This window comes from Sciurus vulgaris (genome assembly GCF_902686455.1).
Source record: "Sciurus vulgaris genome assembly, chromosome: 14".
Taxonomy (NCBI): Eukaryota; Metazoa; Chordata; class Mammalia; order Rodentia; family Sciuridae; genus Sciurus; species Sciurus vulgaris.
The window spans coordinates 91,044,678-91,072,565 of NC_136475.1; the positions used below are offsets into that span (position 1 = coordinate 91,044,678).

A 27,888-nucleotide genomic window follows, 5' to 3' on the forward strand; every position below is an offset into this window, starting at 1 on the left:
GTGACAGACACTTGGAGACCTCTCACAATGGAGTGATTCATTTCCATGGCCCATTTGAAACGTGTGGTCCAAATACAGCTTTCCAGCACATGCCCCTGGGGTCAGCAGGTTACAGTGTACACACGGATAAACCAGCTCACTGGCTGCAGCCCACACACAAACCTTGTCTGCAGAAGCTGTAAGGCAGGTGCTCATACACAGCCCACCCAGGACTCAGGCTGAACTTGACAGAGACCTCAGAGTGATTGTGTGGAGGGTGTGCTCAGGTTCAGGATGGGACTCGGTGGAAATTCAAGGTCCATCAGAATTCAGTGTCCCGAGTCGCATGCTCTCAGGCCACTTGGAGAGCAGCTACAGAGGTGGGTGAAGGGTGGGTGAAGGCTGCATCCACCCCTCCAACCAAGGCTCCACAGGGCACAAGGCAGAAAGCAATGGGTCTCTGCAGGCTGGTGTGCTGGGAAATTCATTCACATACCCGGGGGCAGAAGAATTATGTGCCCTCTAAAGGTCAGCAGAGAACAAGCCCAGAGTTCATTAAGGCAGGACTATTTTTAATTATTTTTAAGACCTCCAAAAGGGAATCTGCACATGCATGTCCATGCTGCCACACAAGTCTGCGATCCACAGCGGACCAGCTGCCAGACCCCGCGCCTCCCCGCACACCGCTCAGTGGGCCACCGTCCCTGACAGCCCACCAACCACCACAAAGGCGAGGACCCCAGGTTTTCTTTCACAGAAAGAGTAACATTTCTTTCAACTGCTCCATGCTTTGCAGCCTGCGATTCTAACAATGAAATTTAATTGGAAAGTATTTCAGTCATCACAGTAAAACACTCCTTAAAAAAATAATACTTCAAAAATGTAAAGCAAAATAGTTTACCAAAATAACTCTTTCATCTTTCACATTGTTCTTTCCATCAGCTAGGTTAATAAGCAAGAACCATCTTCTGTGGCTTCAAGAATGTCGCTCAAATTATCACTTTTAACCTTACCATTCATTTGAGTGGAAAAAGCTAAGAAAAATAAATTATTCATAATTTCCAAAACAAGGTTGGTTGGTGAGATACACAGAATAAGGCTCTTTGGATGTCTAGCACACTCATTTTTTAATGTATTAATAACAGATGTAATTGAAAGAATATGCCTAGGATGCTTATAACAGAAACCCAATCAGGGTGAAGTAATAAATAATACCTACGAAGAATATAATTTAACCGCTTGAAACTATTTTCTTAAACCAACCAGTTTCTTCTGAGCTCCCACTAAAACTGGACATCATCACCCCTCAGGATAAGCCCTGCAGGGCCCGCTACCTGCACCACCTCACTGGGTAAAGGGTGCCGACAGGAAGTTGAACCAATTCAAAATGCACCGTAAAAAAAGTCACTAGCATTTTCCTTGAAGGCAATGCAAACAAATCACTGAGAGCCGGGCAGCGCATCCTAAGTAAAACGTCCCCCACGGGCGCATTAAGGCAAACATGTCCCAGCCTGGAGCCGAAAGAATGGGGGAGGTGCAGGCTGCCTCTGACCAAAGGAATCAAGAACTCATGACCCAAAAATGAGGTCAGTCAGCAAATGCTGCCAGGGAACATCCATGGGCCAGGACAAAGGCCTGGCCAAGGTTCAGACCCCATGAGGGCCGGGTTCCACTGGAGCCCTTGGGTCTGGTCACGTGACCCTTCGCCGCCCTCTCAAACGTCATGCCGTGGAAGTGTGCCCCCTCACGACCCGAGCCATGCACAGCTGGCACCCCTCAGCTGAAGCTCGTCAGTGGACAGCCCTGGGACAGTGCCCTCTGCTCGGGCACCACAGCCCCGTACCGCACATTAACCAAGCACTGACCCTGGAGCAGGCTGGGAGCATAGCGCTGCTGTGGGCATCAGGCCACAGCAGGATGCCTGGCACCCCAGGAAGACCCTGACTCCTGGCGAGAAGGTCCACCCTCCACAATGTACTTAGAAACGTCACCTGGGGGGCGGGGAGGGGAGAAATGCTCCCCAGTCCTAAGAAAATGAGCACGCGGGGGCTCCCAGTGCCGGCTCCAGGGTCCCCACAACCCATCCTTTAATGGGTGACAGGCTCCCACACGACCGCGGAGGCTGCGTGGCGTGCATCACGCTGAGGCAGAATGAACGTCCTGGTTCTCGAAAGGTGGCGGTGGCTCTCTCCAAAAGGTGAAGTTACTGAAAGTGTCCGAGCAGGGGAAATCTGAAGAATGGCTTCTTTTCAGCAGCGGGAAGACGTGGTCCACCACCTCGCACAGCCTCACATACCTGCAAGGAGAAGGGACAGCACCTCTGCCACCGAGCCACACCCGGCTGGGAACACAGCTCTGCACCCTCGAGTGGGCGGGACCGGCAACTCCACCTGCCCACGGAGACGGGAGTCATGTTAGGAGGCTCCTCCCTAATTACCTGGAGTCAAGAGGGAGGACAAGAGATCCAAGGGCTCTTCGGGGGTGGGGGGGCCTGACGTCGCACAAAGGACAGGAGGAAATCAGCGTGGCCGAGGCCAGCTGCCTGCAGCAGAGGCACCTGGGACAGGGGATGCAGAACCAGGCAAAGCACCTCCAGGAAGACAGAACAGAGACTGCCTCATTGTGGGATGAAGACAGCCCTGCAGTGGGGAGTCCCGGGCCTGGCCATGGGTCCTGCCACTTTCCAGCTCTGTGATCTTGGGGAAAGGGCTGAATCTAAGCCACCATCTCCTCCCCTGGAGAGTGGGGTAAGTGAGAACTGCCACAGCGTTCCCAGTAGAGTTAAATGGAACAAGACCTGCAGGGAGAAAACACTGTACAGTGGGCACTCAACAAACTTAATCGACAAACCATTACCATGTCTCAGGAAAAAGAACCCTGGCTGGCACGTGGGTCAGGGGCTTGGGAGCTGCTCCTGCCTTACTTGCTGAGGGACCTTGGGTTAGCCTCTTGCCCTCTCTGAGCCTCAGGCCTTGCATCTTCACAGTGTGTGGAGCTGGACTAGATGAGGTTTCTCAACATTTCCTACAACATTCTCTCACTCTAGTTTCTCTGCATTCCCAAGAGGACGTTGCATATTAGCTTTTGTGGTCTGCACTACAAAAAGAAAGCTGCCATATTGAATCTGCTTTTCAGACCTCCAGTTACCTCACCCGAGGCTCAGACATGCCCAGCCCTCTCCCTCACATCCCTGGACTCCTCCTTGAGTCCCAGGGCCTCCTTCCAGTTCCATTTTGCTTTTTGAAAACCTAAAGGGCTTTTGAAATCCAAACTCCAGGAATTAGTATGTTCTGAGGCATAAAATAACTTATTAAATAAAGACGAGGGTGTGTGTTTAATAAGGGGCCTCCAAAGGACTCGTGAGAAACAGGGCTTGCACAAATGGGAAAAGTTCTCTTAATATAAAACCAGGAATTATGCCTTTCCTGGGGATTAAAACAAATTTTTTAAAGACCTCCCAGCTCTAAGGCCTATGGCTACAGGAGGAGCCCTGCTGGGGCAGTTCCCTGCTGCAGCAGGCACCAGAACCCAGCCCGCCTGCTCTGGTGGCAGGCCAGAGCCACTGGGTGCCTTCAGTCTCCGTGACTGGGCTGCCTGCAGCAGGCAGAGTGCAGCCGCCGACACTCAGACACAGAGAGGAGAGCAGTGAGCTGCCTGCCCTGCAGAACTCATCCCTGAGGACATTTCAAACGACTGCCCCAGGCACCTGCATGGCCTAGAAACGGCTGTAGGAAGCTCAGCGCCAACGCAACGCGGCTGGAGAGTTTCCCGCGCAGGGGCAGTCAGTCCCACTGCCAGGCAGGTGTCAGGGAAGAACATTATCTGGCAAGATGTGAGTTGGCAAAGGTTCACCTGGGGCCCAGCCACCAGCAAGCAAGGGGTTACAGCAGTCTAACCCAAGTTTCAGCAGACAAGCGATGCAGTCTTAGGAACCGGAATCCCTACCCAGGCTTCTCACGTAAGACCCGCACTGTCCCGTCTCTGGGCAGGGCGCCATTGCAGGAAAGTTCTCTGTAAACCTGAACAAAATCCACTAGATCATCTCTAGACCATGGACCCTTCCACATGGGCACAGGCTGCTCTGGGCATTAGGGAGAAGAATGAAGCACTGTCAGGGCAGCCGTTCAGAACAAGGGGACCAACAATTCATCGGAAATTTCCAAAATCTCCATATTATATTATGAGTTCAGAGAAATGAACACCAAGATCCTAATCGACAACAGACAAAGCATCAAGGCGTAACGGTGCAGGCCTGTGATCCCAACTGTGCTACTCAGGAGGCTGAGACAGGAGGATTGCAAGTTCAAGGCAAGTCTGGACAATTTAGTGAGACCCTGTCTCAAATAAAGTAAATAAAAAGGACTAGGGATCTGGCTCAGTGGTAGATCACTTGCCTAGCATGTTAAAGGTCCTGAGTTCTATCCCAGGACTACAAAAAAAAATAAAATAGAGAGAGAAAGTGAGAAAGCAAATCAAGGTTAGTCCACTGACTTGAAGAATCTGAGTTATGACCAAAATATACGAGAGAATTTCTTTTTTTTTTTTTTTTTTTTGCAGTACTGGGGATCGAGCTCAGGGCCTTGTGCTTGGGAGCCAAGCACTCTACCAGCTGAGCTATCTCCCCAGCCCTATAATTTCTTAACAATTGCACGGGACCAGGGAGCTTCGGTATTTGAGAAGACACACAGCTCCTGGTCTTTAAATACTGCTTCACATATTTCTGTCTGGTTACATTTCTAATCCACATTCCAGGCTCCCAAACCTAACTTGGCAAATCTAAACAACGAAGTTCTGAATTCATTCAGTTCCTTTTGGTAGCAGAATCCAACATCTAGCTCAAGTTTAATCCTAGAGGGGAATCTGATTTGATTCAAGCTGTCTAAAAATCAAATTTTGGACAAGAAATATAGGAATTAAAACACATGATTTAGAGTAATTAAAGATCAAAACACAGGCAGCAGCGGCCTCGAGGGTCCACCGTCAACAGCAGAGCGGCATCCGGGACATGGGAGCGACCGGGTGGCACGGGCCGGTACTCACGAGGAGATGTTGGTCTTGGCGTGCTCCTGCACCAGCTCTCCTTTGGGGTTGACGGTGAAGATCCTGTTCAAGGACACCCCCACTTGCTTGTAGGAATACACGTCCTGCGTGGGGGAAGGTGATTCAGAACGTCAATCAGAAAAACAGTGAGTTCACGGTTAAAAGAGAGCACCCTCTGTTTTAACGCATGAGTGTCCACTTCACACTGACCAGAGCCACACCTGCAGGGGTGGGGCACCAGCCAGCTTTCCTCCTGAGTCGTGGTTCCCTCTTGTGTTCAGGAACCAAGTTGGAGAGCAAGGGACCTCCCACGCCTCCCGCAATCCTGACGCTCTGGGGTTTCTCTCTGACCCACTTTCCTGTCGCAGGAAAATCTGTCAGGATGTTTAAGAGTAGGTGAAATTTCTGGTTTAGCAGTTAGCACTGTATCTGCTGTATTCCCCAGAATTCTGAACCTTCCGCTGAACTTGGGCCACACACACACAACCTCAAAGCATGTCCTCTACCTGTAAGTCCGTCCGGACCGCACCCTTAAACACTACACCCTGAAGGCTCAAGATGTGAACTTCCCCACCCTTCTGTGAGAAAGGATCTAATGCTGTGAAATGCCCTTGCTTTACCAACTGAAGAAGTGATGTGGAATTTCAAGTTTATAGTCCCACATCTCAAGGTCAAACCCACCAGCCAACCTTCACAGAAAGCTGGAGGCCACAAGTCACATGATTTCAAATCTTTTGCCTCGAAATGCGGCCATTTGCCAGGCTATGTCTCATAGGATGAGGGCTGGCTTTACTTGAGGGTCGGGCCAGGGCTCTCTGGTGACCACTGCCAGGGAGCAACATCCAGCGCTCTAGGAACCCAACCCATACTCACAGCCGGCCGGTTTCCAAAAGCAGCATAAAAGGGTTCCGTATTTGGGAAAAACAGGTTTTTGATGTCTGTCAAGCACTGGACTTTAAACTTTTCTGGCTTCTTTTCAATCACTTCTCTGTTAAAACAAACAAGTAAATAATAGATCAGCAGGAGAATAACTTCATTAGCCCTAAGCTACTTCCAAGCTGCGAAGTCAGTGAAGCCAACCCAGAAGAGCACCAGGAGCCACCTGCCAGTCCCGCACAGGGATGGCGCCCGGGGGAAGGAGGACTTCCAGCACAGTCAAGGGGCAGGGACTCAGGGTCTACTGAGGGGAGCACTCCATATCCACTTCATGAGGCGGGTACAGCCTCAAACACAGAACCTGGGGAAAATTCTGAGCTACTGGAAAGGCCAACCTAGTCCAGTACTAAGGGCAAAGACGCACAAAACTAGCAAAATCCACACACTGGGCTCATTCCAGGAATGCAAGAGCAACATGATATTTACACCACACATTATCGGATTGAGAATGTCTGACACAAAAAGGGCAATTATACAATTCAACATCAAATCAGAATGAAAGCCACCGCAGTTCAGGGCTGCATCCTCAAGTCCCACCAGAGCAGTGACATAAAAAAATAAATAAAGGTCGTAAGAGTTAGAAAGGATGTGTTCTTATGCACAAAAAGCCACCACCTACACTTTTATAAAATCCAGATGAATTATCAGAATTACCAAGTCAACGTACAAAGAAAAAAAAATCAATGCATTTCCATGTATCAGAAACAGGTAGGAAATGGAATTGTGTAAACAGCATTTAAAATAGAATCTTAAAACATCAAATGTCTAGAAACCTGACAGATGTGACAGACCTTTCTAGCTAAAGCTATCACACTACTGAAATACACTGAGAAGGCCTACGTAAATGAAGAAATAGATTATATTCTTGGAATTGGAAGATTAAATATTGCACTGAGATATTAATCCTCCCTAAACTGACCTACAGCCATTGCAATTTCAATCAAAGTTATGAAAGATTTTTGCCAGCTCTTATATTCTAAAAGCCACACAGCAGAGCAAAGCCGGGACACCCCTGCTGGTGGGAGGGTGAGAGGCCTACAAAGCTCTGGGGGCCGAGACACTGTAGTAGCGGGTCCACATGTCCAGCCCCGTGCCAAGGGAACAAAGCAGAGCCCAGAAACAACCATGCATTCATGGACTCTTGGCTTATGGCCAGAAAACCACCCCAGAACAGCAGGAAAGGGCATCTGCTTTTAGTACATGGTGCCAGGACAAATGACGATCCACAGAAGGGGTCTCCACATCCTGCTATCCACATAAACCAGTTCCTAGCAGACACAGACCTAAATGAGAACAGCACGCCTGTCCACAGAATGCAGGACTCTCGGTGCTCACAGGCCTGAGCCCCAGAGCCAACGACACACAGCTCCACGCAAGGACAAACTTCTGCTCATCAAGAGCAATACACTGAAAAGGAGATTGGCACACTCGCAGCAAATGCTGTGTATACAGATACTTACCATGCTTTTCCGAAGCACAAAGAAGGCGTGGGAAGGCCTGGACAGGCATTTGGAGGACAGGCCCAAAGGGCCAGTAAGCCAGAAGAGAGAGGTGTTTTATACCCACGGCATGAATGCGAAAGTCTGCCTGAGATCCGGCACACGTGCCCCAGGGATGCACACAAGAACACTGCTGTCAACAGCAAACGGCTAGAAATCGACTCCAGTGTCCACCGACAGCACAGTGGACAAACCACGAGAGCCACGCAAGCGGAGACTGTGCAGAAGTAAACGGGCAAACCGCAGCTCCGCTCGCAATCCTGGAGCCTCACCAAGCTAAAAATGTGAAAAGACGTGTTCCGAGAGAAAACGGAATTCCACTCACATAAAACCCACAAACACGCACGGTAAATACACTGCTCAGGGTCACCAACACGTGAGGAGGTTAGTAAGACCACGGGGAACGGCCACCAGAACTCAGGGGGCAGGCGCTGCGGAGGGGGAGGCGCGGACTCCGCAGGACGGCACGCCTCCAGCGGCTGCCACTCAGTGGACACAGCTGCCCTGTGCTCACCATCTGATCATCCGCTGTGTCCTGCAGACACTGCAGCATCTCCTGTGTACCTCCTGAAAAATATAACTCAGGGATGACAATGAAGACCACGGGGCCCAGACGAAGCACGGGAAGCCCCCAGGCTGGTCCTGGCTCTGCGCAGGTCCCGGGCCATGGGTCCTGCTGGGCACTGAGTGAGGGCCTTGCTCTCTATAGCCCAGGACCCTGGCGTGCAGATGCACCAGTGGCCGTCCACACTTCAGGACCCTGTGGGTACACACGTGAGTAACCACGTGATTCTCCTCCCCACTCACATGCAACAGCTTGGGGGGAGTGGTGCTCAGCAGGGAGACACTGTGGCCCCAGGCCCCCTCGGCTGGACAGTGCAGGACACCAGGGAGCCCTGTGTGACCACAGGGGAGCCCACAAGCTCCACGGTGCATCCCATCTCTGATTGTCTGAATCTGCAAACAGGGACGGGTCACTCACTGCACGGCAGAGCTGACTTTATTCTGAAACACAGTGTCAACGTCCTAGTCTCACAACTCAGAACGACCTCTTCCCCAGAGACTAGCCTCCACTGTTGGGCCAGCCTCCACTGCTGCCCAACTCCAGAAGTTCAACTCTGCCCCATAACCCAGAGTCACGGGAACCAGCCAGGGTTAACGTGCGCACCCGCCTCGGGGCCGGGAGCCTGGAGCCGCGCTGCAGGATGTGCTGATGGGAGTTAATGACAATGAGCTACGCAGCTGTCTCCCCCACAGGACAGGCTCGGTCAGGGAACAACCATGTGCCTCCACTCCAGTTTTTATCTTAATGGGAGCAAATGGATGGGAGTGTGGAATAAACCAAAAGGCAGACCCCCACCCCCAACTTCTCTTTGTAGTTATAGTAAGGACAGAAGCTTTTGTTTATTCTTATGTGGTGCTGAGGATGGAACCCAGTGCCTCACACAGGCTAGGCAAGTGCTCTGTCACTGAGCCACAGTCCCAGCCCCCAAATCCTTTTTCAGTGTTTCCTAGAATCACAGAACAGAGCTGGAAAGGCCCCCTGGGAGCACCTGAGCCAAGCTGCTCGTTGGCCTCTGGAAGGCGGGTGCCTCTGGCCACACTGCAGTCTACCAGGTCACCTGGTGGCTCTGTTCCCCTGGCAGCCCCCTCTGCCCTGCCCTGGCGGGAGCCTACTCCTACAGACTGCATCAGCAGGTCTCCCCGCCACCCCGCACCCTCCTCCACTTCTTCTTCATCCAGTTTAAAGCCGAGCAGTGCCATCAGGATGGAACCAGCTAGTCCGAACCGTGCTGAGGACGGTCATCTGTGCTCCTGGCAGGCTCCCCCATCAGTTCTAGGAAATCTGCAGGACAGCTGACCATGGAACGGCTTTGGCTACAGTGCAGGACTGGGTGTTGGCTACCTGCCACCCGGGCACTTCCACCTCCCAGAACACCATGCAAACCATGAGATGTGAGAGTTTTTAGAATAACTAACTCCCCACAGGCGAACAATACATCTCACCCAAAGATATGTAAATAAGGTCATGAGAAAGCTCAGTTTAACGTCAACAGCAGGATGTCGGGTAATAATGTCCACTCTCCCCACTCCCCAGCACGGCCTTGGTGCTCAGCATATGCTAATGAGCAGCCAGTCGCAAGCTGTCAATATAGCTCAGTGACACAATTTCAGTAAAGCCTCTGGATTTCATTGCGCGCTACGCTGTTGTGATAACTCATAGGACTTGAAACACGTGGTTTTGCCTGAATTTTCTCCCCAAGAATAAGCAAGAATAAGTGAGCTTCAATTTGAGACCTTTTACTGTGCGGAAAAAATTAACTGCTCACACTAGCAGCCTGAGCAGTTAACCTGCTCCTCTAACTGGGGCAGAATCATGCCAAAGCCTTTCACTGGTCTTTAAGACCAAGGACATGACACCTTGAATTACCTTCAGCAGAGACCAACGACCTGACCCAAATGGAACACAACAGGTGATGCTCCAAGGGGAGTCGGGGAAGGAAGCCAAGTGAGCACCCCAACTATATGGAGTGCAGTATCCCCACCCCTTCCACAGCCAGAGGTGACCGGCTGCCTTGAATATGGCCAGGAAGAGAAGAGGAGGGCAACCTGAAATTGGTTAGTGGTCTCTGAGAGGGTAACTATAAGAAGTAGTACGTCTAGAAGTCCAAGAGGGATCAGCAAGTGTCCTGAGGGTCCAAGGCCAGGTGGATGGGGCAGCTGGTAGGAGGGACACGTCACCCCAGCAAGTGAGAGGAGATGCAAGTTGATTCCCCATGGCCACGAAGACTCAGCCTGACCACTCAGGGAGGAAGGGAGAGGGAGAGCCACCCCAAACAGCAGCATGTGGACAGGACCGTCTGGACAGCAGAGAGATTTAGAAACAAGACACAGGGGTCGGGGGGCAGGTCACAAAGAGCCACCCCATGCAAGCTACTGACTGGACTTCACCTAGAGCCATGTGAGCCCGAGGAACGGCATGCCCATGATCTCCCAGGTGCCCCGTGGAGCACGGGCATTGGTTGGAAGGGACCGAGTGAGAGGCTATTTATCTTGCAAAACTTCCAGGGCAGAAGAGAGGGAGTGGCTGGCCCGAAGATCCGAGTGGCGGTACCTGTGCAAGGCGGAGAAGAGGCTGCTGGGGCTGAGCAGCAGCGGCCCCTGCGGCAGCACCGTGCCCCTCTCGTTGACCCAGTGCAGGTAGCCCCGCGTCATGTCGGCCATCCCGATGGCGCGTGCAGAACAGTAGAGGAACTTATACCCGTTTCTGAAAGAGAAGAAGCACCCACGCTCAATGGCAATTCCAGAGGGAACTTTCTGGCACTCCCACACACTCTGTTTTGTGAAGAATGGCTTCAGTGCAAGTTCCCACATGAGAAAGTCCACGTTCGACAGGTCGGTCCGCGTTCTGTGAAACCTTATTTTCAATGGAGAAATGAACCCAAATGCCTTCACTGTAACTTACCAAGCTCGATCACATTCCCCATGTGATTTAATCCACTTGAAGAACATGCTTAGGTGGGTATTTTCCCCTGGCTTTACTGCTACAGAGCCGGAAGTTCAGAGGGACCAAACTGGCCAGCATTCCTGCACCGTGTCCTGCTCCAGCGAGGGCCCACCCACTGCGCCAGGCCCAGGGCAGCCACCTGCCCACGCACGGCCCTACTCCAGCCCTGAGCTCCCCGCACACTGTCAAACGCCCCCGTCTACAGGCTCACTCCCACCAGCATGTGATGCCCCCAGACACACCAGCCACCATGCCCAGGTCCTCCTGGGCCCGCAGGCTCTCTCCAGCTAAGACCCCTCTCCTCTTCCCCTTTGGGCCAAATTTTTTCCAAGAGCTGGACCCAGACCCTGACTCACTTCCTCTCCACCACCTGCTTCCAAAGCAGGCTCTCCTTCCCTCCCCACTGGCTTTGCCAGGTCACCTTTGAGGCCACCTTGCCAAATGCAAGCAATGACTCTCAATTCTTATGGGAAGAGACTTCCCAGGAGCCTCTGCCAGGTGCTTAGTTTGTCCTCGAGCACCATGGCCACTTGGCTTCCAGGACTTCGGTCACCCAGGCTGCTTCCATGTCCTCTATCCAGCCTGGAGATGCACAGTGCCCTGAGGGCCCGGGACTCCTGTCTCCTCCCTCCCCAGAGCCCTGGTGCTGTGTCTGAAGCAGCACCAGACAGTTCTCTGTGAAGCACAGCTGGACTGCTATAGTTGGACACCACTGTTTTCAACTCTTAAAAATTTAGTCTCCATAATAAAATGTGCTAAAAAGCACAAAATATATACCAGGTTTTGAAGTTTCACTATAAAAGCAGGGAGAGTAAGATGCAGCCTATTAATAATTTTCATACTGATTCCATGTCTAAATGATAATCAGTTAGAATATATTGCATTAAATAAAATATTTATGAAGAATTTTTGAAACATCACCTATACATCGCCATCTCTCAAATTCACATCTCTAATTCAGCCCCTCTAAAGCTCCAGGGCAGTTTAAAAAATGCAAGCAGCATGTTACTTACCAGACACACAGTGGCATCTCAAAGGTGGCTCTCCTCACACACGCACCCAGTGACCCTCCAGGTCGTCCCTGCCGTGGCAAGGCCCCCTCTTCGACCAGGTGAGGCCCACACCTCAGAGGCCTCCCCCGACCCCCCTCTCCTCACCCCGCCCCACCCCTCCACCCAACACCCACCCCAAGCCATGCCCAGCCCCACCCCAGGACTGCACCTGTCCCCACCACCACGGCCTCTCGGCCCCACAGCTGCCCTGGTCTTGCTTCTCTTAAGGCTTCCCGTGGGACTCTGTGACAATGCGAAATTCAGTCTGCGGGCTTTAATGACCCCCCAGGCTTTGCCACCTCTCAGATGTAACCCCAACTCTTACACGACCCACGGGCCAACAGAGCCCCACCTGCCCCACCACACTCACCTCTGCTGGCACGGGTCCATGCCGGGCCTTCTGCCTGGAACAGTCCCCAGCTTCAGGACCAGCGTGCACCCTCACCTCACACAGGCCCGTCCCACCTGCCACGGGCCCTCGACCCTGTGGTGAACCCCTCACTCTACTGGCCCCCAGACCGCAGTCCTGCCTCATTGCTCCTGATGTCCTTGTCATCGCCCCTCTTCTGACTGCCTCTCTCCTTAATCCACAAGCCCCAGGAAGACAGGGACCCTCTCGCCCCTGCTGTGACGGCAGAGCCAATGGGGAGCTCAGGTGCCCAGTAGGTGGGTACAGGCCACCCGCTCCTGTCCAACTCACTGATGTGCGGGAACTTGCCAGGATGGCCAGGGTCTCGAGAAGTGCTCCACAATATGTTCTTAAACAAGACGCAGGACATTTTAAGACAAAAGGAGAGCGTGTGTGGAACAGAGAGCACCTCAAAGCCAAGCGGGCTTTTGAATCGAGCATCTTTGTACTTTGGTTTCTAACACAAGCAATCTTTTAAAATGATCACCAGTTCTGTGTACAGCTCTTCATATCGAAGTCCTAAAGCTGCCCCTGCAGGATGCTAATTTCATTCAAAACTTGATTTTCAACAAACGCGTCTCAGAGTCAGAGCCGCCTGCAGAGCTGCCGCCACCACCCAGGCACTCTGCTTCAAAGGCCATTACCAAACTGAACGGAAAACCAGCTGGAGGACATCCTCACGGGAAAGACTGACGGTGGCAACCAGGATTTCCCTTTCAGAGCCATTCCCAGCCCCAAGGGAAGTCGTCCGAGCTGCTGGCAAGCGCGCCATCAAACGCTCTGGCCCCCAGGTCTGGATGGTGCCCTTCAGAATAAGACCCACACTCAGAAGGGCAGCCACGGCAGGACACAGCCCTCGGCCATGAGGCTCTTTGCCACCCTCGACCATGCTTGCTGAGCCTCCAGGCAGCCCTGCCCTGCAGGAGCAAAGACTGGCAGGGAACCAAAGTTGAAGAAAAGGGGTGGGTGACAAAGCACAGTAGGGCCCGGGTCCAGTCCAGGTGGGTAAAAGGGTTTCTCCTTCGGTCCCGACCTCAATCTTCTGACCCTCAGAGAGCTCCACAGTCTCAAGTCTACACACCAGGAGGGCCTTCTAGGACCAACCTCCAGACTGGAGCCCCCAACCCTGGGTCAACTGGGGCCCCTGCGGTGCTGCAGTGTGGGGGGGGGGGTACTCTGCTGCACCCCTGACCTCAGGGACCCTGTGGCCTCATGTGCAGGCTGAGGAGGGACAAACCCCTGCCCCTTAAGGAGGACTCTACATCAAACCCACTGGTCTTGTCCTGGTGCCCACTCCTTCCCTGTTTCCCTTGTCACCTACCCTCCCTAGGCACCAGGCCACTATGCACTGGCTCATCTGCCACCTCCACTCTCGTCCTACGTCCACTTATGATGACCTGTCATCTCCTTCGAAACCCTGCTGCCACCCTCTCACTGCAGCCTCCTGTGGCACCTCCAGTCAATCGGAATCAGTCTCCCCTTCACCATGTCCTTCACAAACAGCATCTCCGGGCACTGACCACTCTCTGCCTCCGACAAGGAGCTCTGGATGCCCCCTCCTCCATCATGGGCTCCTGGAAGGAGAGGCTGCTCCGCAGCCCTGCAGCCCCACAGCAGCCCCAGTTCACAGCAGGTATACCATCCCGAGCCCCGCAGGGCGGTCCCCAGCGCAGGCAGGCGCAATCCAGCTAAAAGCCCCCAAGTTTGGGCCCAGGCTGGCTTGAAAAAGCGCCCCTCAACTGCAGCCCACGCTGGTGTGCGGGTCAGCAGCACAACAGCAACAGGGCACATGGCGGAAGGCAACTGCCCAGGGGTCACCTAGCCTGACCTCCTTGTTTGAGGGGAGGGAGCCCGAGCTCAGAGCAGGGTGCGTGCTGGGTTTCAGGGCCTCGGGTAAGGTCACGGTTGTCGCTGCGGGAATCCAGCCCTGCTGACTCCCGGCCAGACCTGCATCTGCCCACCACCCTCTCCTACTGGCAGAGAGTAATGACTGCAATGAACTACGAGCTGAGGTGAAAGAGGTAACTGCCGTGGGCAGGAGACGAACGAAGAAGGCCCTAATGAGTCTGCTAACGACTGTCCCCCTTTCGGTACGCTGGCTTGAGATGGCATGTCCATAAGCCACAAACAAACCCATTTGCCCATGGAAACACAGTAAGAATGCATTCTCGCTGAGTCAGAGAGACACTGATTCCAGGTTACACGAATATAAAAATACATATCAAATAAGGTAGAAAATTAGAGCAATCATTATTCAAATTTAGGCTCCCAAAAACCCATTAGCTCAATGATCTAGATATTTTAGGAAATAGTCCTTCTTCATGTTCCTTCTAATTATTGAAAGTATTTGAACCTGAAGGTTCATTTATCTTCCATTTATATTTTCTTTAGTTCTTTTTCAATACTAACTAAGCAAGCTTTATACCCCTCCTATGAGCAGGATGATAATCAGTCTCACAGATAATTCCTCAGGGGCTACCCGTATTTAAACAAGTAATTAAACTCAGCTAAAAATAAAGAAATAAGTCGTCCTTATTTTCGGTTACTTCTAGGCAAGCGGCTCACTATAAGACTGTTCCTTCATTAGGCAATTACTGCAGTGAATGAAATTTAAGTGGTACTCACATTCAAGGGCAGCAATGTCAAGAAAGAGTAGAGAGTCCAAAAATCCTACATTAAATGGCACCCTTTTCCTGGTACTCCAGCAGGCTGAACATTTCTCTAGGTCTTTGTCTGGGTAACACAATAAAATCTCAAAAGAATGGCCTAGCCTAATGAGAAGAGATGAGAAGAGAGACGTGAGCCCTGGCCAGTGCTCGGTCCTGCCTCTGCTCCACAGGCTGACTAGGGCCTGTGTGGGCCTGGCCTGTGGTTCCGCCTGGATGGCAGCCCACTGCGGCTGATGGTCAGCTCCAGAAGCCTCACACTGTGGCCGGCCCGGTGCCCCATGATGGGGACTTGGCCAGCCATCCAGGCCCACGCCCCTGGACAGCAGGGAAGAGCTGCGAAGCCAGGGAAGGTGGGAGATAACAGCTGCCCAGGGCCACGGACTCTGGCCTGTGGCATTAGAGACAGACGGTAAAGGCTGATAAATAGGCTGAGAGGAAAAATCAGAGGTAAAGATATGCCAAGCAGAGGCCACTGCAAAAGCAAAGGTCAGAGACAGAAAGGAGCAGAGTCAGGGACACAGCGAGATCAGAGCACCAAGGACCACGAGCAGCAGAGGAGGAGCGAGCGTGAGGCTGGGGACCTGCTGGGAAACAGGAGGCTGAGCCACCCAGGAACTGGCACTTCACCCGGGAGGCGCTGGTGTGGTGCCCCTGCAGGCCGGCGTGCTGCCCTGGGAGCCCTGAGCATCACCGCAAATCCCACAGCCTAACTGTCCTCGGGTGCCACACACCAAACTCAACGAGCACACAGCACAGGACGCTCCAGCCTATCGACCCAGATGAGGACTAAGAAGAATCTGCAGTTTCCTCAGAGCCCGACCAACAGACTTCACTCTCCTAAACCCTCAAAAGAAAGAACGAGCCAGTATCTTTGATAAGTCACAAGACTTCATGTTTCAAGATGTCACTTCGGGAAAACCCAAGAAAGGCACAAGTCAAGGCCAAAAAGGGGGGAAAAAAAAAAAAAGTAGAAAGAAAAGAAATATGGGCTCTTTTTAATGTCACTATCAGAACAGAAATAGATTCATGCTCTAAGAGTCAAAATGAATCAGGCTATGGAATACTCGGTATCCTGACCCATGAGGGCATCTTTCCTTGAACCAAAGTGTCACACCCATCGCAGCAGCTGAGGGGCAGCTGAAGCCTGAGGGAAAGGCCAGCTGTGGGGAGGCTGTGCGGAGGGGTGCACACACCATCCACAAGAGCGCGGGCCTTCGTGGAAGGCAACCTGGCAGCAGCTTCAGGTCTGCAAAGGTGCACGTCATTCACCCAGCTCTGCCTTACAGCAGGACCTCACTGAGGGTGTCTCCTTTACTCATTTCTACACACATGTTATAAGCAGGATACGTGAATACCACAGCATCACTGTTGGAAATGGTAAAAAACAAAAAAAAAGTACACCACATGCTCATCAATACGGTACAAGTTAAATAAAGCATGGTATGTTCATAACAGAATTTTGTGAAGCAGCAAAAAAGAATAAGGTAAACCTCACATGCAACAAAACCAAAGACATGGCATACAATTAAACAAGGTGAGGACATAGGGAGGAGAATGGATTTCCTTTCTTCCTTTCTTTCTAAGTACAACAGCACGACAGAACTGGTTGTCCACAGTACTTCTGGGAACAGATTCACTCAGGGGTAGGGTAGGGAGGAGGCAGCTATAACCTTTACCTTGGAACTTTAAATTTCTGGACCCTTGACCTCTAAAAATCTTTTTAAAGAAGCATGTTTTACTCTTGTGATTTTTTTAAAAGATGAAATGTAGGAAGGGTCAAGCCACTGGGCTGGGCATCTAAGAGGAGACCAGAGCCTTGCGATCCACCACGACACAAGGTCCTCTTCTCTACCGCAGGGTCACAAGGTCCAGAGTCCGTGACTGTCTGGTGCATGACGACCCTGGCCACCTGCCACTGACCAGGCACTAACAGGCACTCCACAAATGTTGCATAAATGGAAGAATATGAGGCAGGGAAGACTATTTCCTTCATCTGTGCACAGAATTCCAGAAGCTACTCTGGCCAGCTCCACAGCCCCCACTCCTCATCACCATGTGGACCAGAGGTGAGCATATCAGGTTGGGAGTCCAGGCCTGAGACACCCATCTGGACACTCACTAAGTATGTGACAGAAGATGGGTCTCTTCTGACTCAGACACACCTCCAGCGCTCATCAGATGGAGCACAGATGACACTGGAGGAAGAGTCCCACTCATGCTGGGAACTTGAGTCCACAGAAAGTTAGAGAAAGTGTAACTACAGGGATCAGAGGTGTGGTCCCAGCAAGCCAGCCTGGCAGGTGGAGGATCACTGAAGGGCTCCGACCCCCGGAGTAGGAACCGTGGCATTGGAGCCAGGTAATCAGGGTTTGGATGAATCCTGCCCATTGGCAGCTACGGGATTTGGACAAATTATTTGAACTTTTCAAGTTAATTTCCCTTATACTAACACAGAAATGATGTCCCTTGCTTTTTAGATCAAGTGTAGATCAAGATCAAGTGAAGCAGCACACGTGCCCCATACAATGGTAGTTTGAGAACCAGTCCCCACTTGACACCCCAGGTGCAGGTCCTACAGTGAGCACTGGCCATCCCACTCACTGCACACTCCGCAGACCAGGTGGACAAGGAGCGCACAGGCAGCTGGCTTTGGGACCAGCACAACTAAACTTTGCCTGGAGTCTACAACTTTTTAGCCCAGAGGTAATCACTTGGCACGTATAAGTGCACCATTTTTTCATCTGGTTATTTTTGACCTGCCCTAGTGTGAACCCATTCCCAGACCCTCTGCTAACACTGCCACCTTCTCTCTCCTAGCAATTTCTGACTCACCTGTCCTTCTTTCCTTGCTTCTCAGTCCTGACGTCAAGTTTGGCGTTGTCGGGATTCCCCGTGCACTCAGAATTCCCCACTCCCACCCCCCACCCCCGCTGGCCCTTCTCGGTTTAGGTCCCCCATCTGCGTGCACAGGACATGGGAGACGAGCACTCTGCACTTACTGGCTCACTTTATGGTATAGCTTCGCAATGCCCTGGTGGGTCCAATCCTTCCCAAGTGTGGGCAGAATGTGGCCAAGGGTATCTGATCTAAATAAAAACAGAAATGAGACAAATAACAAGGTAAGTGCAAGGGAATTAAAAAAAAAAAAAAAAAACCTATTCAAATTCAACGTAACATCCGTACCTCATTAAAAATATGAACAAGACCCAAGACATTGTGGATACAAAGCCCAAGACCCAAACAATCGAGTGAGCCTGGGCAGGGAGGGGTGTGGCAGCCACAGGAGGGCCCCTTCAGTCTGATCACAGGCCAAGAGCTGGGTTTGCTGAATCCAAGTGAAGAGGCACTGAGCATCCCACACAGGCCTTCTCCAGAAGCATCCAGGTCAGCAACCAAGTCATAAGACAACACTCCATGGGAACAATCCCCAGGCCCTACGGACGCTGCTGAGGCCAAGGAGTGAACTCTGAGTCCCAGCACACTGCCCGAGGAGCAGCACAAAGTCCATCGTAAGACCCAGGCTCCCACCCTGAAGCCGTCCTACCTCGTGATGGTGCCGTCAATATCAGAAATGACGACTTTATCATCCCAGTCCCACAGATAGATGGTGCCTTCACAGCGGCAGGTGCCTTGATACTGCGTGGTGACACTGAAAACCACGTCATTGGGGCCATTTTTCAACTTCAAGCTTTTCTGAAAAATACAAATAATTTTGTCTGATTGAGAGAAGGCCCAGGGTGAGGGACATGGACCTCTGTCCGGGAGAAGGAAGCCCAAGCGCTGAAAAGCAATCGCGGCCCTGGCCACCATGCAGTCCTCTCCCGCTGCCTCTTGCTCTTGGTCTTTCTGGGACTGGACAGGCACCTAAACCTCAGCTCTCCCGGGCCACTCCCAGGGCAGCTTCCCCCACTAGCTGCAAAGCATCCTGCTTCCAAGGGTAATGCTGACTCCACCCCGTATTTCTGGAAGAGAATGGCGAGGCAGGGCTAAGCCACCCGCCACCAGGCCTGGCAGAATAAATTGCAGCTTCAGGAGAGAAATGTGAAGGTTGGATTGCAGAGACTCAAGTCTAACCCGAGTATGAAATATGTTTCCCTAAATAACCATGTTTTAATGCAATTAAAAACATGTTTTTAATCGTTATTATACTGACACAAAGTGGAAAAGAAGGCTCAGTTATCAGTCATTATCCGCCAAAAGAATATAGTGTAGAGCTAAAGAAATCATAATGAATTCGGAAAGCAAAATTACCTTTTGGGTGTTCTGAGTCTCTTTACTAGGATGCTCTGGTGCATGCTAGCTGGCTGCACAGACCCACAGGGCTGACTTCAGGTGTCCCTGGGATGCTGGCAGGGGCCTATGTCACACAATGACTCACAGGCCACAGGACCCCACCCATGGCTAAAGTGGGTAACCGTGTCTGTCTGTTATCTTTTCCAATTAAATACCACAACTAAGACTGTTCACAACTAAGTCAAATGCAATAGACTTTATTTACAAATTAGCAGGGATATTTGCTCACTGACTGGTCATGGTTTGAAATAGGATCGAAGGAGAGAAGGGGCCTGACTAAAGCTGGTCTACACACACGCGCACACACACACACACACACACACACACACACACACTTTTTCACGACACCACAACCAGATGATGCCCTTGCTACCTGATGTCCTCCTAATCCCATCATCCCTCCTTGATTTCCACCAATTTAAGAGATACATTTAAGTTAACAATCATCTCTCCTAAGCACGCCTGAGAGATTTTTAGAAGTCTACCGGCCATTGATGACTTGGGATAAGTGAGCTCAATCGGGATGCCTTCTGCTGGGTCAGAAGGAAGGGCACTTGGGGCAAGTCCCAAGGGGGCTGCCTCAACAGGTGCTGGAGTCTGGGTGGAAACATGCGGTATCCAAACGAGGGCTGGGAGACTGCCAGAGGGCAGCAGGGGCACTGGGACAGGAAGGGTGCCAGGAAGTAGAAGCAGGAACCTGAAAGTGGGAGGCGCATCCGGCCTTCACACCCCAGAGTCCGCTCTGCCACGGCCCGTGAGGACCTCGAGACAGGGCCACACTAGGTCCACAAGACTCACCAGCTGCTCCGACGTGAGCCGGAGAGTCTTTTTGTAGCTGACGTTAGACAAAAGAGGGAGGTGGCCCGCATTGGAAGGCTTGGCAGCCGCGTGCTCTTCATCACTGGAGGATGATTCATGCTTTATTCTGGAACACAGTGATGTAATCACCAATTAGAAAATGCATCTGGGCAGCCATTAAAAATGCATTAGCCCTGAGTCAGTGACTCAGTCAACTGGGTCTCTCCTGAGAACTGTCTCCTGGGTGGTCATTTACCACGTGGCATTAGAGTTATCAATGAACCCTCGCTGCACCCCATTCACACAGCTCCTCCTCATTCTTGTGGGGACGCCTCTCCTCGTTCAACCTGCTACCTTCTAGCTATCACCACTGTTATCACCACTGCATTTCCACTCCTGATCAGTAGCGTCCCGTCCCTCCTGACCTAGAGGACACCAACACTCTTCTGCCCCTCTTCTCTACCTGTCTGAGGGACAGGCCAAACTAAGAGTCCAAACTGCTACAAGTTCAAACTCATCTGTTCCCTATATCTGCCTCTTCAAACATGATTCCACACAGGGCACTTGGGGACCTCCAAACAGGTGCCAGTGTAACAGGGAAGATGGTCCAGTTGTACCCCAGCAGGACCCCATTAGGCCACCACACCAGCTGCCAGAATCCACAGCCAATACCCCAACTCTTCCACACCCTCCTATTGAGGTGGAGGAGGGGGTCGGAGGAGCAGGGAGGGGATCAGTTCGTAGAAAGTAGATCAGCAATTTGCTGTTCCCTAGATTAAAATCCTGCTATGACATCATCTCCAACCCAATGACATCAGCTCTGCCTCCCAGGACCGCGATTTTTAAAAACATCTTGACGCCACATGAAGTACCGAGAGGTACAGGCTGAGCACCCCCAGAGCAGGCCCCGCCCACCCCGCCCACCCACACAGGACTCCACATACAGAGCTCCACCCAGGCTCCACCAGGGGGCGCTGACTGCCCCGTGCTGATGTCCCTCGGCCTGCCGCCTCCGTCCTCACCCTGCATATTCATTCAAGAGGCAGTACTGGAGACCCAATGCCACCTGCCACCAGGAGTGCCCTCGCAGTGGGCAGACCTGGCTCTGCAGTCCCGAGTGAGTTGCCCCTCCCCAGGCATGGGCTCAGGAGAGGTCTGTGGGCTTCTGGCCATGGGCTGACCCTCCACCACACCTGTCCACATCACCGGCATTGATGATGCAGCAAACAACCGGGCCCCTGTGCTCCCGGTCTGTGTCCAGCCCAGCGTAGCAGCCTGGGACACAGAGGACGCAGGCCAGCATCCTGCCTGGTCCACGGCAGGGCTGGGCCCATGTGGGTGGTAAGGGGAAATGGCACAGTGCTTAGAACCAGAGGGACCCAGGCCCGGAGTCCCCGCGTCTGAGGCTTAGCACCCTGGACAGACCATGTCTTTGCTTCCAGCCTTTCTTCCCCTAACCTTGAGATGCAGAGAGCACACCGCCTCCAGCCTACCAGAAACCGTAGGGCACAGGCAGGGAACCGCCTGGAAAGAATCAGACTGAGACTTCAGCCCCAGGAGAGGCCTCACGGGGAGGATTCCTCTCCAGGCCTCGGTCAGTTCATCTGTAAAATGACGCCCTTCAAAGTCCCTTCCCTTCTAACTTCCCCAGATCTGGGGGACAAACTGGCTCTGCTCAGTCAATAACCTGGAGGTTTTCCAGTGGGGTGGACTCAGTCCTGGAGCCAGCCAGGCCTAAGAGACGCCCTCCTCAGCCGGAGGAGGACACGGCTATGGGCCCTCTCTGAAAACCTGTATGTTCCAACCAAACAGTGTGGACTGAAATGAGATCCAAATGTGAATGAAGCGCCTGGTGAAAACAGATTGGCGTGTGCCTGTGCTGGAGAAGAGCGGCAGGGCGGAGTAGCTGCGGTCTCCATCTGCTGCCTGAAAGAAGCGGCGGCCACGCAGCACACCACGCTGGAAGGAACATGGAGAGGAAAGCACAGGCCACAACCTCCACGGGACTGTGCAGCTGGCTGCCGGCACGGCGAGCCGGGGCTGCGGAGACGGCGGTTTACGGCTGTCGCTTCCGGCCCTCGCCACCCCTCGCCGCCCCACCAGGAACAAAAAGCCTCCCATTCAGAGCCCCCGCGCCCCTCCGCAATGCCTCATTAAATGCCGCTCGCTCCTAGGGGGCCTGCGAGCAGCAGCAGGACAATGCGAGGGCTCCCATTGCCCGGGGTGGCTGTGAGCAGCCGCCACGTCACTCCTCACAGTGCACATTCCTCAAATGGTGCTTTAATTATTTGTGTGGTGACAAGCTGTTTGCTCAATTATGGGACTTTGGGGACTGTTCTGTCAATCAAGTCTGTCAATTAGGAAAACATTTCAACGCCTTTTTTTTTTAAAATTATCTGCACGACTCCAACAGGGAGACTAAAAGTCTAAGACGCCAGCATAAAGGAAAAGGCTCATATTTCTCAAGAGGACTTCGGAGCCTTACATTCCATGAAATCTCAATTCCATCGCACAAGAGTTAATTCCTCACTTTTCAGGTTTGACAAAGGAACATTTGACTGATTCAGAACCGTGAAAGGTCCAACTGCAGCTCCGCAAAGGGAACAGCGTCTCCTGTCAACAGACCAGCGTGGCAGTGAGGAGGTCCGTCTCAGTCCAGGAAGGACACGGACCTCCAACCTGGGAAGAGTACCAGAGTGTCCTGCCGACCCGCCCCTGCCTGCCCAGCGTCCTCCTAGGGTGTCCAACCACGGCCAGAAAGGGCAACGACCACCGTGGGGACGACAGCCGGGGCCTGTCAGTGGTTGTCCCCGTCGGTCCCTTCTAACTGACCTCCCTGAGCCTGGGCCCGTCTCCCCAGGTGGAAAGCTGGTGCACCTCAGGGTGGGTCTGGCCCACAGGAGAGCAGACACTGTGGCGCACACCCCCAGGCGACCACGCCTGGCCCAGGGGCCTGAGCGTCCTGGGTTACCTTGTCACGAAGCCTTCGTGAACACTAAGTGAGGCGGGAAGAAGGCAGGTGCTGGGCTCCTGAGCCCCGAATGGAAGCCCGGGAGGGAGAAGGCAGGGATCGGGGTCGCTCTACCCGCCCCCCACAATGGAGATGCTGAGAGGTGGACTGATGTGGCAAAGACCACACAGAGGCTGACCACGCCCCGCCCCTCGTCCTGCTCTGCGCCACCTCTGGCAGCTGCTCTTTAGAAATCGTTACAGGGACAGCAGACGTGTGAGAATTCCAGGAAACGGCATTGCTAGCGCAGCGGACCCTCTGGCTCAAGCCTAGCAGCTGAGTGTCTTTGCTTGTGTCCCCTCTTTGGGGGCCACCACCTCCTGCGCTTCCTCCTCCAGCCCAGCTGGACTCCAACCCCCACGGGCGCCTTTGCCCAGATATGTGAATTACTGTGCCCGAGGCCACTAGGTGGCAGGACCAGGATTCCCAACAGATGGACCCGACTCCAAAGTCTGCTGTTTCTGCCAGAATCTGCCACTAAGAGGAATGAACGCCACTTGCTGAAGATCGGCTGGCCTCTCCCTGGCTGCTGGACATGTCCCTTCTAAGGACAGTCATGCACTGCTGGGTTCTGTCCTGAATACACCTGCCTTCCAAGTTCACTCAGCCAAACTCAAGGTTCCTGGGAAAGTATCCAAATACTTCCAGTGTGCTTAAGAGCCTGTCTCCAGGGAAAGAGCCAGAGCCAGAGGGTCAGGGGGACAAACAGCAGCCCCAGCGTCCCCAAGCTTTCCACTAGGGCCTGGCTGGGTCACAGGAGGGCACAGGGTAGCAGGGTCCATGTGGAAACCAACACAAACTGCAAGTTTCCCTTCAAGAATGTCCCAGCCAAATGAGTCCAGTCCCTGGACAGTCAAATCCAGAAATAGCTGTCCCTGGTCCTGAGCACCCTCCCCAGCCTCCTCCATAGAGAACAGGGATTAGCACATTACCTCCCTGTCACCGATGTGGCTTCCCACTTCCAACAAAGAATTCCAGAAAGAGAACAGTTTGAGACAAAGAGCTGTGGCCAGAAGTCAAAATTCAGAAATCCAAGCCTGCTTCTCCCAGAAACCAGCCCACAGGCAGGGGAAATCCCATTCACCAGCAGTATTCACCACGGGCCAGCAGCACGGCGGGCGCTAGGCGCGACACCTGCCGGCACCTTCTACCCATGAACAAGCAGCATCCTGGGCTTCTCACACATGGAAGGCTGCGGAGGTGAAGTAATGGATACAGATGCCACCGGCATGGACCCCTCAGTCCAGCATGTTGACGGGCCACCACAGCCAGTGGACTGCCTCAGTCCCACACAGAGCTCAGCCTGAAGACAAACGACCACGAACACTAACATCGACGGGTAGCACTAATTTCTCCTAAGTCAAGTTCACAGGCATCCGTATCAATGGAGGTCCGGCACACAGTGGGACTTTGCAGAAAGGCAACTTCCTTCAAAAGGGATCTTACTTTCCCATCGCCGTGAATGCCATCGTGGCCGTCATCACCGCCACATTGCCACGGGGACGTGGGGGACACCACCTGCCAGGGCCGTGAGCGATGCGCTGGTTGGCACCTCCTCTCAGGCTACAGGGACCTCACACACAGCAGTCAGCAGGAGCCCTGCTCCACCTCATGGACGGGACACCAACCTCGGTCATTGTCACCGAGGACACCACAGGCCACAGCCGAAACCCAGGGGCGAGACTTGAGCCGCTGTGAGGCCTGTCGGCGTTCAGGGGGCGCCTGCCTGGCCTGGGCCTGGGAAGAAGTGGCACCCTGAGGACTCCGCCGTACCTGGTGGTCACGCTGAGCTGCGACGGCTGCTCTCCAGTGCTGCGGCCCTTTCCCGCCAAGCACTGCTCGGGCTTGCTCTCCTGGAGAAGAAGAGAAGGAGGTCAAGGACGCCAAGAAGGAGTCTTGCCCCGAAGCTCACGCCCTGCCACGGCCTCCTCAGGACCAGGCCAGGGGCCCTCCCAGCGGCACAGAGCGCAGGGGTGGCCCGTGAGGCTCTGGGCGTGTTTGTTTGGGCAGGTCCCGGTTACTCCTTCGCTTAGAAATACATGATTAAGCTGAGGAATATCTTTGACAGAAATGAGTGTTATCCATAAGTGTTCATGGCACGAAACCAAACTCCATCATCACCGCAGCGCATGCAAATGCTTTTATCAAGGGCTGCTTGGATTCCTGTGGGTTTTCAAAATATTTTCTTAAAATTGCCAATAGAAATGCTTGAAAACATTTTCACACCATATTTTGCTTGGGGAAAATGTTGAGGCATCTTTCTCTCTTTCGGTACTGCAGCCTCAGTAGGAAATGTTCCTTGGTGTACTGGGGAGAGCCGTGGATCTCTAAGAGAATGCCCGGCCCCAGGCTGTTGGCTTCTCTCACTATTATCCTGGGGCAAGTCATCTACCCACCCAGAGCTTCGTTTCCCATCTGTGAACGGGTGAGGTGACTGATCCCCAGCACTGTAGCAAAGATGGAAGGAGATGCTTATACCCAGCCGAAACCTGGTGGTGCGCAGACACCAGCCCCAGAGACCTCCCGCCACGTCAGAAGGGGCCAGGGAAACATGCAAGGGGGATACAGTGACACCTCCTTATCTTGATCCTCTGACTAGGCGACAGGTTAACACTTCCACTGCAGCACTTTAATAAAGAAAATGAACAACACAAACACCACCACACAGTACCTGTTCCAACATACGACGCATACACGCTCACTTCAAATACTCTTTAATCTTTCATGAATACACAAAAACTGATATGACACACCTGGTTATTTTTCTTTTGTTTGTTTATTGAAGAAATTTGGCCACCACAACTAACAGTTTTTATTAAGTAAGTTTAGAAACATATACCTGTCTGAAATAAGTGTATTTCTACTTTTTAAGAAAGGCTTAATTCAATAAATGCCCCTTACTTCATAGTGACATCCCTCAATTAAAACCAGTAGGAATGGACAAAGTTAAGAGGTCTTTGAAATAGACTTCTCTCTTAAATTCTAAAATACTCTGCCCATGTAGTTCAAAAAAGTATTTGCTTGACTTGCATGAAGCCCTGGTTAGACTCCCAGCACAATGAAAACAAATAAATAAATACAACAGAGCATTCTGCCCTCTGGTAAGAAAACTAGAAAGCCCTTCTTGCTTCCAGTTCCCCACAGGAAAGCACGTGTTTGCTCTACCTTGTTTGTAGCCCTTAGAAGTAAAGGGACCCACACTAAAACTCAGATGTGCTAACAGAAAATGTCAAAGCGCACTTAGATCAGGATACAATTCTTCAGCAGAACTTCTGCCTTTAATGGTAATTAAGTTTGATGGGGTTGATCATTACATGCTCATTCCAATGGTGACCACCATTCCCTCGACAAATAGGGGCCAAACCCTCAGGCCAGTGTGGATGCCAGGAATACCCCCGGAGCCAAAGCTATACATGGCCTCTGCCTTCATGGAGCTTAGGGTCTACCAGGAAAAAGACATGCTATTCAACAATCAGACTAACAAATTTATAATCATAAACTCTAGTGCAATTTATGAAGGAAAATCTCATAGGCAAGACTACGAGAACAGTAGACCAAATTAATCTGTGTAGGGGGATTTCAGAGGTTGGCTGAGTAAGAGAAGGAGTGAGAAGGGTCCTAAGAACACTGGGCAGAGAAAATAACATGTTCAAAGGCCCTGGGGTAGACTACTTTTAGCAATAAAATTGAAGCACAGAAGGCGAGAGGAGAAGGGTAAAGATAAGGCTAATGACAGAGACAGAGAGGATAAGTATATGGGTCTGGAAACCGAAGTCTTTAAGCAGGGAGCAACGTCAACTGGACCAGTACCCTAACTAGAACAATCCAGCTACAGTACAGAGAACCAAGAAGTGAGGGCGAGAACAACTACACAGGTCATTCGAGAACAGCGCTGGGAGAGATGACAGTAGCCCAGACTATGGGGTGGAGCTGGAGAAGAACGGACAAACATGAGAGGCACCTGCCATGGTAAGCCGAGGGGACAGGAGCGGGGCCAGAGGAAGGAGGCACCCAGCCTGAGAACCAACAGTGACGCCACTTTCTATCTGTGGCTCCGAGGAAGGAAGAGCTCTCTAGCGTACCAGAAGGTCCATTTTGGGGAAATAATGAGTTTAAATGCCTTGAAGCTCCCCACTGGGGCTGTCTGCTGGCTGGCCATTCATCAGCAGGGGAGGGGACAGGGCATGCCTGGTGGGAGATGAAAAGGGTCCTCCACACGGGCAGGGTGCAGGGCCAGGGAAGGCAAGGGCTAGAAGCAGAAGGGGCCTGAGGACAACTCCTGAGGACCCTCAGAGAGGGTGGCCAGGGGAGGAGCAGCTGGAGAGGGAGGAGCAGCTGGAGAGGGGAGGTCAGCAGGTCGCCCACCAGAGCCAGTGCAAAGTGCCCACAAAGCAGCTGAGGGCTGGACCCAAAGAACTGCAGATGTGGACAGAAACCAAAGCTGCATCTCTCAGACGCACCTCTTGGGGGACAGGCAAACGGGAATCAGGCCGCTGTTCCGAGCACACAACAGCAGGCCACCATCAATGTCTTCTAATTAAATGATCATGTTGAAACCCTTTCTACAGACTGGACACAAGGTTTCTGTGAAAGAGCAGATTCCAAGATGACCAGCCAGACCTGAACAACTGGAAGGAGATGCTGACTGCTCACTGCTAGAGGAAGACCACAGATGGATCGGGCAGAGGGGAGGCA

General features: G+C 52.5%; 1 protein-coding gene across 7 annotated transcripts in view; it reads right to left on the reverse strand.

The window, feature by feature from the left end:
• Window positions 1-530: 530 nt before the first annotated feature.
• LPIN1 (lipin 1) overlaps window positions 531-27,888 on the reverse strand; it is a 110,158-nt gene continuing 82,800 nt past the window's right edge. For all 7 annotated transcript variants that reach the window (XM_079111541.1, XM_079111542.1, XM_079111543.1 and 4 more), the window contains 8 exons: window positions 24,967-25,046; window positions 20,184-20,310; window positions 18,637-18,785; window positions 18,092-18,178; window positions 10,570-10,722; window positions 5,893-6,007; window positions 5,020-5,123; window positions 531-2,275 (listed from right to left, as the gene is read on the reverse strand). In XM_079111541.1, coding sequence (XP_078967667.1) covers window positions 2,116-2,275; window positions 5,020-5,123; window positions 5,893-6,007; window positions 10,570-10,722; window positions 18,092-18,178; window positions 18,637-18,785; window positions 20,184-20,310; window positions 24,967-25,046 — 975 coding nt within the window. In that variant the 3' untranslated portion in view covers window positions 531-2,115. The remainder of the gene's footprint in view (window positions 2,276-5,019; window positions 5,124-5,892; window positions 6,008-10,569; window positions 10,723-18,091; window positions 18,179-18,636; window positions 18,786-20,183; window positions 20,311-24,966; window positions 25,047-27,888) is intronic.